Consider the following 12,019-nt stretch of genomic DNA (forward strand, 5'->3'; position numbering starts at 1 on the left):
AACAAACACATCACACATAACAAAAGATGCATTCAACAATTGGTTGAAATTTAACAAGTAGAGTACTCTAAATTAAAAAGTGTGATATTTAACCCAGATACAGATAATACTCGAGTAAATGTACTTCATTTCCATCAGTGGGGGAAATGGTTTAACCAGCTGCATGTTTGTATCATTTAATCGACGGGTATTTGCAGTCATTATCTCCATGGATTATGTCAAAGAAAGCAAAGACGGTAAATGTCACACAGCAGTTCAATCATGTACCTCTTTTGTGCGTAGAAGGGCGCGGTCAGACCGTGCAAGGCAGGGCAGGGCAAGGTGCGCTCTTATTACCTAACATATCACCAACGCTCCGCAGCTGACCGAGCAACCCTCAGCTGCTGGATCATCATAGAGACACACAGAGAAAAAGATGACTCTGGATCCGCTCAAATCGGTCATTTCCATCGGGAATGTGGACGACACGTCGCTGGCTCTGCCGTCTGTAACGAAGTTCAGATCAGGACAGCAGAGAGTCCTGGAGCAAGTGCAGAGTATCAAGAGGACCAAATCCAGACATTCAAGCAGCAGCAGGACTGGATCCACTTCTTTGTCTCCAACAAGTAAGACAGTCCAAAGTCTGCGATGGGTTTTTAAACGGCAATTATTAGTTTTATTAGTTGATATCTGATTATAATTGGCAGATTTTATGTGCTGCAATCTCACAATCCATCTACACACCCCAAGCAGTCCCCTTTTCCCACACCTGATCGCTAGAAACACGGTATAAAGCTTAAACAAGCACAATGTACTGGAAGCAACATGAAGTGTGCAATACGTGAATATTGATTGTAATTGCTGTATGTGTAATGTAGTTTTTTTTTTTAAATTTATTTTATGAATTGTGCCGGTAACATCTGTAAGTGGGTGCATTTACGTTTTTAGTTCTCTGAAAATGTATAATGATGTGGAGAAATAAATAAATTACAATATTATAGGCTATAGAAAAGTTCTGAGACATTTTAGCTGAAACTTTAGTTGGTTTACACATAAGGAACTTCGATAATAATAATTCGATAATAAGCAGATTTTTTGTTTTGTTTTCTGAGAGTGATGAGGGTTGCTTTGGAGGGACTTGTGACCTCAGTTTCTAAAATACTCCGTACAGCCCTAAACTTCATACTTTTTTATAACTTTACTTTCACTTTATTAACTTTATCAACATACTTTAGAATCTTATACACTCGAAAGTATGTTGATATAAGGTAAGTAGAAATACTTGCAGTATTTAAAATAATTGAAAAAATAGAAAATAAATAGAAAAAAAACATTTATGGAATCAGAATGAATTGTTTTAAAATCAGAATAACAATGTGGTACCTTTATTAAATAATTTATTTTAAGGTCCACCATGTCCTCATCCCATCTTTTAAAAAAGTATGATACACATGTTCATTGATTTAGCATTAAACATGAAGGCTACGGTTGTTTGTGGACACACAGAAAAAGGGATGGATATGATTGGATGGTTTTAATGAGCCAACTGGTTGTGGAAGGAAGAAGGGAGAGGGGCTGGTGATGGTGAGGGGCAGGCAGGCTGTGGAGGGGGGGGGGGGTTATGGTGGAGATTGGTTGGTAGCTGGATGAATGCAGTGTAAAGTGGCTGAAGAGTGGGTCGGTGCAGAAAGAGAAAATGTGGTGGATGAGAGTTGGCACTGGAGACTAGGTTGACACAGGAGAAGTAGGGTTAGTAAACTACATGAAGTGATCTCAAGAAAAATAATTAAATATTAGAGCATTGACTTGCCGAGAGAGAGCAACTACCACTGAGCTGACTCAACAATCTGTGTGAGAAGAAGGGAAGGAGAGCCATAGCACTTTAGCTGTGAGTTAATGAGTTGATTGCAGACAGGTGTGGCAGTCTCACACACACACACACACACCCACACACACACACACACACACAGGAGAAGCAGAGAAACAAAGGGAGAAAAACTGTAGACCTTATAGCCAGAGCCTCGACATTAACAATATAATATACTCATTTTAGAATAAGGTTTAGCACAAGCTCCTCATAGACTGTCACTAAGTCATATTTTTGGCTCTCTGTTTCCTGCTAACAAAGAGGACCAAGAGTCAACAGTTTACGGTGTGCTCTTTAACTTTATATTTCTCTTTTTTTTTTTAAAAAAGTGGTTGACTTTCTGATTCTGTGTTTTTAGGATTTTAACTATCCTTTCAATAGCATAAGGACAAAACTATTGAGCATAAGCCATAGATCAGGCCAGGCTACTGAACAGGTGACAGTTTTTCCCCAGTAATAAATCAATGACAGTGATCTCAGGTATTTGCTGTTTGATAAGAGCTGATAACTCTCAATATGTTTCTGTAGGTCCTTTGTCTGACTACGTGTTTGCAGATATTTTGAAGTCAAGCACTCCCAATGGAAGCGTCTTCTTCGGAAATGGCTTTTCAAAAACTGTGAGTAACCTTTGAACTTATTTATCATTCACTATCACAACATTAGCTGGAAATGTGTTATTGTTGCTGTTATTATCATCACTGTGTTGCAGCAGAGAAAGTGATGTTAGTTTGAGGTTTTAAGGACTGAGTCAGCCATTATTTGATGAATCACTGTTACAGTAATAATACAACCCCCCCACGGCAATGTGCATTTTTCTTTGCTAAGTATGGAGTCTGACTTAGTTTCACACTCTTTAAAATCTGGCTTAAAACAACAGTCAGGTGTCCAAATGAACATAGAAGCAGATTTTGCTTACTGTAATCATTGCTCCTGCTCATACTGACCATTAGAAGATCCCCTTCAAATGTGCTTACCATTTAATATTCATCAACAGTTTGGGTTAGTCAAAACCCAAACTGCTGATGGGTTAGTCAAATAAACTTGATATATTCTGTGGTTAAAGTTGTTTTAGTAAACATTTTCGTCTCTATGTCTTGACTGACAGTGTTTCCCTGTTGAACTGTGGTGAATGTATGGTCACATAAAAGAGGGATGTTGGCACTAAAACGACTAATGTTGAAATAAACCTTTAAATACATTTTTGCACAGAAATAGGATTGTGAATTTTGTGCATTAATCTAATGGGCAATATGAACAGGAGGGATGATTAGCAAGAAATGAATGTGTCAATGTTTGTTTGGGTACCTGACTGTTGTTTTATGACTGACTTGAGAAATTGTGAACCTATACTTTTTAATAATAATAAACAGGGAGTCAAAAATCACTTTTCTCCCTCTTCTTTCTCAAAAACAGTTTCCAGAATCTGTGAGATTATTTCTGTCTCCTCACACAATAAACATTTGTTTACCATCCACTCCCACAGTAGCTTCCAGATGTCCATATGACCACACTGGAGGGCTGCATAGTTCTTTCACATTTTGTTCTTTCTCACTGCCAACTAAATGTCATGTCAGTCACTTTGTCTCTGTGCTTCATTGCTGATGAAATAAGCTATCACGAGACAGTCTTACTTTTGATTGGAAACACATGTATTCTTTGGCTCTGCAGCTCAGCCAAGAGAAAAACAATAACTGGCAAAAAAATAGCATCTCCAAGGGATCCACTGTGAAGAGGAGCACAGCAGCTTCAGCCAATCAGTATGAGCGGAGTTACGCCCCCGTCATCTCCATGGCGGCTGGTAAAATCGACACCAGCCACAGTGAGCCTGATCTGGTCCGGCAGTTCTCAGTGCCAAAGCGCTCTGCTCCTCAGCAGAGGCTGCTTTCCACCAAAAGCACCAAGAGGACAGAGAAGAGCAGCAGTCAGTTTATAACAAGCTCCATGCCCCCGACTATGAATTTCCCAGGTCCGGTGAAGGCTAACAAACAGTTTGTGGCCAGCCAAATTAACACGTTGTCCAAAGCACCTTCAAAGTCTGTGGTCACTGAGTCTGCAACCAAGAGCAAAACAGAATCTGGGTGAGTAAGAAAATACAGTTCTCTATCCTTAACATGCATGAACAAATAAAGCTTGTGTGCTTTCAGTGTTTATACATTGCGTTTTGTGTACAGGTCAAATGGGAACAGTGGAGTTGCTGATATCACCATGAAAGAGGCTGTTGAGTATCTTTCTAATGACGATGAGACTTATAAACACTGCGGCGCCTCCTACATCCAGCACAATGCTTTCATTGATGAGAAGGCCAAAGAAGAGGTGGTTTAATTTGTTTCCTTATCATGTCTTCAGTTTCCTTATCATTTCCATCAGAGTGAAACCAGGCATTCAGTTTAGATATTCAAATGACAAAGATGGAGGATAGTTTGGCTTTCAACAGAATGGTAAACATATTTTCTTGCCAAAATGAAAGTCATAATTATCTATTATAATTGACACTGTTGTTAGTTGCAGGCGGTACTTCAGCCTTGCAGCTAATAGCTTTCAAAGAAGTCTACCTTACAAAAAACATATACAAACAAATCACACATGTGAAAATGTCTGATGGAGGTCACTTGACAAATAAATTATATATTTTTCAAGTCAAAGTGCTGACAGTATGAAGAGCGCTTGCTATTTCTCAAACAGAAGTATCATTTAACTCACTGTAATTCATTATATAAAATAAAAGCTTCTAATGAAACCAACAATTCTAAATCATTGCTCAAAATAATTCCCTCTTGTGTTATTGTTACTGTGTTCCTCAGGTGTGCTAACTCCTGAAACCCTCTTGTCTTGCAGGTGTTAAAGCTCAAGGGGATTCCTCTCCTGGTTGGTCTGCTGAGCAGTCCCAGTTTAAATGTCAGCCAGACCGCCTCGGCTGCCCTCCGCAACCTGTCCTTTAAAAACAGCAACAATAAGGATGCGATACAACGCTGCGGCGGCATCACAGAGGCTGCAGCTCTGCTCCGAGATACAAACTCTGTAGAGATACAGAAACAGCTAACAGGTACAAGCTTCATCAGCATCAGCAAACAAACACACACACACAACTATATGGTCCCCATATGGACCCAGCCTCCTCAGTGTGATATATGTGTAGGTTGTTCACTGTCTGGTGGTGTTTGTGCAGTGTGTGTGTGTACTTATATGTTCTCAATGTTTGGTGGTGTTTGTATAGCTGTTGTGTGTATGTATATTGTTCGTGTGCGGTAGATCTCTGACAGATTGTGAAAATGAATTTCCCTTTGGGACAATAAAGGCTATCTATCTAACTAACCATGCAAACAAAACAGACAGAGCACCACTTCTTTACAGTACAACATAATCCTGTTCAGATCCTACTGTGAATCACAAAGCCACCCATGACTGTTTTTGTACTGTAAAGTTAACACTTTGGTATTTGAAGCACATTGCCAAAAACATTACGCTGTTTTTTAGTGACGTTCCTAAATGCTGCATTAGATGTTTAAACTTATATGAAAACAAACTCATAAACATATTAGTGGGAATAATATCTTATCAACTGGAGAGTCAAACTTTTGGATAGAATAGTGACAAATATACAAGCTTTAAATCTTTAAAATGACCATGCTTTCCTTTTTATAATCCTAAAATGAGCAGTAGATGAGTATTTGATCATTTTTCTGCTGATGTCAGCAGCTCAGGTTTTCTTTTTCTTTCCAGGTCTCCTGTGGAATTTGTCCTCCGCAGACAACCTGAAGCCAGACCTGCTGGAGAGTGCTCTGCCTGTCTTAATGGAGCGTGTAGTCCTGCCTTACACAACAGGTCCTAACCAGACTATCAGTAACAGCCGTGACTCTGAGGTCTTCTTTCACACCACAGAATGTCTGCGGTAAGAAAATAATTTAACTGAGCACTTGATAGAATTTCAGTGCTTTCACTTTTATTTGACCCAAGCTGTAAATCCATTGTTTTATATCAGTATAATGCTTTAGCTCAGGATGTTATGTGTGAAAAAATCAGAGGGGTGGTGGAGGGGTATTTGAAACATTTTTATTCATGAAAATAAATTAAAACCACAGTGGGCCATTCTGAACTATGAATCCTATTATGCTAGTTTTCTTGCAGCTGTTACAGTAACATTTATAAAATAGTTTTGAATTTTAATAAAACAATTAGAAAATATGGACTTGATCACTGCATTTGCATGAAAAATGTATTCATTAACTAATCTTGTAGTATGACATTTTCACTCTCAGCGATGTCAAGTTAATGCTTTGTCCTTTTCTCATGCAGAAACATAAGAGATGTGATCATTTACAACAAAACAAAATAAAATAAATACTAAAATAACACCATAGAATGAACTCCCCAAACTATCCACTCAGGACTGTGGAAACATGTCAATCTCATAATGTTATTCACTGTTTAAACCAGCTCTATGGACAAGGTGCAGCAAAGATTAATATTGAATAGTAAATAATCTCAAAATGCAAAAAAACCAGCAGGCTACAGTTTAATGCTACTTTTCAGACTAAGAAAACAGAACAGTATGCTTTGATGACAGACTTCTGTTTTCTTGTAATGCTTTCATGTGGAGGGCTCATCTGCGGTGTGTCTGCGCTCTTTCACCTAAATATCAGCATAGAGGCTGTGTCATTTCAGTTTTATTGTTGTTTGCATTATAGACTTTTCTCACGCTTCAGCACTTTACTGCTTTATCTAAAATAGACTTATATTTTAATAGCTATTTTATGTTCTGTCGGTTAATCAGCATAAAGCCCTATGGGGGATAATTTATATCCCCACTAGGGATAAAAATAACATTTTGCATATTACAACTGTAAATACTTTGTACTTACAACTGTAAAAAAAAGTTTGTGCCTAAGGCAACATTAGAGGCTTTTCAGTGATGGTTTTTAGTCTATGGAAAAATAAGATTTTCTTATTATTATTAGTAGTAGTAGTAGTAGTAGTAGTAGTAGTAGTAGTAGTAGTAGTAGTAGTAGTATAGATTAAATATCATTACCATAGACAAGATACACACTCATTTGCCAGTTTATTATGTACGACTTGTTAAAATGAATACAGTCTAATACAACAGCCCTGCAATAAATGCAACTGTTATGAAGATTACAATGTTTTAAAAGTTTTAATGAAACCGTGGGACCCTTACATATATGTTCTTTATACTAACTTGCATTATTTCTCATATTTAATCTTCCCTCATTTATATAAAATATTTTCTGACTGTACATATATAGTGATTATCTTCCTTATGAGCCTGCCTGCAACCTATGTTGCTTTTCCTTTCATGGTTTCTATCTTTGAATAACTTCTTAACCTCAGGAGTGTCAGGCTGCAGGCTCTGTGCTGTGGCTAACGTTTATGTGTTACTCTGTAATTTACATAATGAAACAGGATCCTCAAGTAAATGATTGATTTATAATGTTGTTTTGTATATCTCCATCTATAAAACCACAGCTACCAGCGATATCAGTATTGACTACATCAGCAACCACACGGATGCTATAACAGTTGACATATTTCCTTCTTTAAATCAATTCTGGAAAACTTTGCTGCAAGGCTCTTTCATAATTGTTTTCTAAATGAACAATGTGTCTGACTGTGCATTTATAGGCTCCTACTGCTAAGACTAATATAAAGACAATAATAGACATACAAACTTGATAGCAAGTTCATAGCAGTTTTTCAAATCTTAATAACAGTGCTTATAGCGTGATTGCTAATGATATTGCTGTCTACACAGAAACCTGAGCAGTGCAAAGCAAAGCAACAGGCAGGCGATGAGAAAATGTCAAGGTTTGGTTGACTCTTTAGTCAGATATGTGAAGGACTGCGTGGAAGCAGGCAAACCAGATGATAAGGTAAGTCATACAGCTTATTTATACAAAACAAACCCAATTGAGTGTGTGTGCCAAATGTCAGTCATGTGGAACGTTAATAAAAGTTTGTTATTGTTGCATAGAGACAGTTTAATGTTTAAAGTTAGTCAATCTTTGGTGTTATGTTCATCAGTTGATCTACAGCAACCCAATGTGGCTGTTTAACCTTTTATACAGTTTATACAGGGTAATAACCTTTTATACAGTTTATACAGGGTAACAACCTTTTTATACAGTTTATACAGGTTAATGATTTGCACAATGCAATTTTGGTAGCATTACATAATATTTATTTAATATATAATATTTAATATAGTCTATGCATTGTCGTCAAGATAAAAAAATACTACAGAGACATCAGAGCCGGCGCTACATTTCCAAAGAGCTGCCAAAATCAAAAAATGATTGCACCACAGTGATGAATTAGGTAATAACTAAATGGTTACAGGCATGCCCCAATAGGTGTAAAGCATAAAACTCAATTGTTCTACCACACAGCATCATAAATTTTATTAATTCCATGAAATTTCACAAAGTAAGAATCAGGCAGAGACATAATTTATTGATCTTATATTTCAGCATTTATCCAGCTTATGATGCCAAATGACTCATGCCATCGTTCACATAGCTGGTGCAGTTCATCAGATTTTGCAGCTGAGATGGTCAGCTGATGTCTCCTCAGCCAGTGTCTGCAGCTAGATGTTTTTTTTTTAAAGTCTCCAAGCCATTCCATTTTTTTCAGGGATCACACAAAGTTACAGCAACACCTGCACAGTTTGATGCAATACAGTAAAATAAAATGAGGTGCAATACAATCTAAGTGCAAACATCTTTACAAATATTAAGCATTATCACTACAACAATAGTAATATCAATTGTAAAGCTACTTTGTTGGCTTCCATTACATTGTATGGATGTTGCTATTTCTGTGTTTATCCCCCATGTACATTTGATCAAGTCATTTTGTTTTTGTATGTCAGGATGCATGAAGCCATATTATGAAACCCGTTTCTCATGTTGTTCTACCTGTTAAAACAGTCCGTTGAAAACTGTGTGTGCATCCTGCACAATCTGACATTTCAACTGGAGGCCGAGGCTCCGGCTCTGTTCAGCAGGATCACAGCTTTGGCCCAGCCTGCCAACAGGAACCAGATTCAAGGCGAGACCGGCCCCATCGGCTGCTTCAGTCCACAGGGCAAAACTTCAGAACACGAGGTGAGATGAGGAAGATGCATGACAGAAACAATCATACATACCGATTTAGGGTGAAGCCCAAGAGATACTTAACTCGTGACAACTCATCACAGGTATTTAGAGAACAGTAGTGTCAGTTTACAGTGTGGCATTGGTTTTTGATTGCACTAACATTATGGCAGTCACAATAACATTCAAGCATTTCAAAAGGATGGAGTGACAGTGTGGGACATACAGAATAGAGACAGAATTTGCAGCACTTTCTCTTGTTTGCATTACAGACTGTGATTTACAAATCATTCCACGGTGTAATTCTAAATTTCATTCAAAGATCGAAAAGTTTTATTTTTCACATGCTCATACACTATGTGCTGGGAAATGCATGCTGGTGTGCTTCTGATGCTCAGTTAAAGAGGCAAATTTGATCAAGAATAATGAGAATAAGGGTAAAACTAAAACAATTGAAAAAAAATCATCATATGTAATGTATTCAAATGATCGTATATCGGTGCAATTTTTCTGTGCATAAAATTGGACAATATGCATATGTCAAGGTGAACTATTGAGTACCACCACCACTACTACTACTACTACTACTACTACTATTACTACTGAGTAAAATATGGACATGCTTGAGTACAAATATGTGCAGGACGATGATCCAGACAAAGCAGATTATATAGTACCTTGTTCATCTGCCTTTTGTTTCCAGCACCACTTTGACTTCCCTGTCGTTGAGGATCCACAGCCTAATGGGGCAGGCTGGCTGATCCACTCCAAAACTCTGCAGAGTTACCTGGCTTTACTGGGTTCTAGCCAGCAAGAGGAAATACAAGAAGCCTGTAGTGGAGCGCTGCATAACCTCACTGCACATGAGGGCATTGTAAGAAAAAAAAAAAAAATCTGTCTCGTACTGAATAACAATTTAAATTGTGTTGTTGTACTTTGTCATAGTACACTGTGTAGTACAATGTGTGTAAAATTGTACAATTGAGACTAATATGTGATTATTTTTTACATTTTCCTTCCTGTAAATTTGTAACAACTGAGATTGAAATGTTAGAAGATAAGAACTGAGATTTGAAATGTTTTTCTTTATTCACAGGTCTCCTGTGTAATGAGTCAGACCATTGTGCAGAAACTGAATGGCTTGCAGGTTATCAGTCCCCTTTTAAAGTCCAACAAAGTCAACTTGCAGAGAAACGCTGTGGCTTTGGTGCGAAGCCTGATCCAGAACCCAAACTTGCACAGTGCCATCGGTAAGAAGCAGATACAAGACAAAACATGCAGTGTGATGCTTTATCATAGTTTGATTGTAGTTTATCATAGTTATTGTTTGCTAAAATCATATAAAATGATTAAATCCAACCATTTCATTTCACATTAAATTATACATTAGACGTAGATAGTTATTTTAAATGAGTAACACAAGGAGAATTATTAGTTTCGTACAAAAATGATCTTAAACAATCATCTGCACTTCTGCAAGTGTTGGCATGTATTAAACAGTCAGTGAGTTTTGTTTGATTTGTTTTTGTAGCACGCAGAGTCCTCCCAGACCTGCTGGGAATCCTCAGCGCAGGCACAAAACAGGGGAACGAATCGGATGACACTCTGGCCATGGCCTGCCAGTCTGCCAACTGTCTGCTTATAAAGGAACCTGAGTTGGGCAGGCGCCTGCTAAACAATAACCTCATCAACTCACTGAAAGAGCTCAGCCAAAACAGGTAGGGGCAGAAACAGAATGTGCCTGCATGAGCACAAAGACGGATAGATTTGTTCAAGATGTGGGGAAAACCTATATCATCAAGGATCATATTTTTAATGAATGCTTCACTTGAACACAACTGTTTTTCTGTCTAGATATTTCCCCAAAGCCAGCAAGGCTGCATCACTGCTTCTCTACAACCTCTGGTCAGACAAAGATACACAGAGCTTCCTGAAAAAGGTTAGTAGAAGCTTAACCCTCAGTAACCCGATATGTCAAGGTTTGGGTGTGTCTTCTCTGTTTGGTACTCTTAGTTCAAAAGTCTACACCTCTCTCAGGCATTTATAAGAAACAGAGTAAGAAAAGTTGACAGGTTAGGCAGTTTTCTCAAGAGATGCTGAATGTGAATGAGAAGTTGAAGCCAAAAGCAGACGAATCTCACAACTCCTCTTGCAGAACACACACACAAAGCTACATTAACACGATGCATCATAAAGATGTTTTGCAGTTCCCATACGCAGTTTGTCAGTTTGTCAGTGTGTCATTTACTGTATGTTCTGTGCAATTATTGAAATGCAACACTGATTCATTTTTAATTATCTGTCCTGCAGCAAGGAATGAGCAAGTCCTCATTTGTGAATGATATCACCACGGCCGCGCACAAGTCGGCTCAAGTCATCTATTAATTTGACTGCTTAAATGGATCTCTAGAAGGTCATTTACAGAAGTAACCAAACTGCAAGTCCACTGCACACCTATGGACGTAAACACACCTGACCGGCATCTTCTCTCATTTCACAAAGAGTTTTTTTTCTTTATGTATTGCTTCCATCAAAAAAGGATTTCAGAGCTCTGTATATGCTGTAAGGTGAAGATTAAGATGTAACATGTTTGCAACCATGTTTTCATTTCCTTTATAGTTTATAGCTTCTTTTAATGTTCACGTTATATATGTGCTTGCATTCTGAAATCTAGCAGCATCAGTTTCCTCTATCCAATAATAATACACAGTTTGGATTTTGCTTTTAATTGACACGGAAATTGCTGCTTTAATAATCAAATATGTGCAATAGCATTGTATTGGAGTATATAAAGTTTAATTTTGGTGGCAGAATGTTCTGAAAACCTGTGGAAGAGTTTCTATGGTTACTATAGAAACAGTGACATTGTCTGAAGCAGATTTGAGTGTTTACATTTTGTAAAGGTAACTTGTATGTTGGTGTATCCATCTTTTTATGTCTGTGATTTTGAAATTATCCATTTGTATTGTTGCAAAAATTGAAAATAAAGTTGGCAGAAATCCTATTAAGTTGTACTGGTGAGTTTGGATTCCGTATTTGTGAATCATTACGGTTGATGATGAGGCCT

General features: G+C 37.7%; 1 protein-coding gene across 1 annotated transcript; it reads left to right on the forward strand.

Moving 5' to 3' along the window:
• The first annotated feature begins 415 nt into the window (after positions 1-415).
• pkp1b (plakophilin 1b) lies at positions 416-11,427 on the forward strand. The gene is made up of 13 exons (XM_053315566.1): positions 416-605; positions 2,375-2,463; positions 3,515-3,924; positions 4,018-4,159; positions 4,682-4,889; positions 5,567-5,735; positions 7,614-7,731; positions 8,788-8,964; positions 9,656-9,826; positions 10,049-10,202; positions 10,484-10,670; positions 10,807-10,891; positions 11,263-11,427. Exons 1-13 carry the CDS (start codon positions 416-418, stop codon positions 11,335-11,337), a joined length of 2,175 nt encoding a protein of 724 aa, XP_053171541.1. The 3' UTR covers positions 11,338-11,427.
• Positions 11,428-12,019: the final 592 nt, after the last annotated feature.

This window comes from Scomber japonicus, chromosome 3 (genome assembly GCF_027409825.1).
Source record: "Scomber japonicus isolate fScoJap1 chromosome 3, fScoJap1.pri, whole genome shotgun sequence".
NCBI classification, from domain to species: Eukaryota; Metazoa; Chordata; class Actinopteri; order Scombriformes; family Scombridae; genus Scomber; species Scomber japonicus.

Bases quoted from the DNA above. Each gene is read 5' to 3' on its own strand.
- pkp1b (XM_053315566.1), top strand. From the start codon at position 416: ATGACTCTGGATCCGCTCAAATCGGTCATTTCCATCGGGAATGTGGAC. The intron at 4,890-5,566 runs GTACAAGCTTCA...TTTTCTTTCCAG, and splicing joins GATACAGAAACAGCTAACAG to GTCTCCTGTGGAATTTGTCC. The intron at 5,736-7,613 runs GTAAGAAAATAA...CTGTCTACACAG, and splicing joins CACACCACAGAATGTCTGCG to AAACCTGAGCAGTGCAAAGC.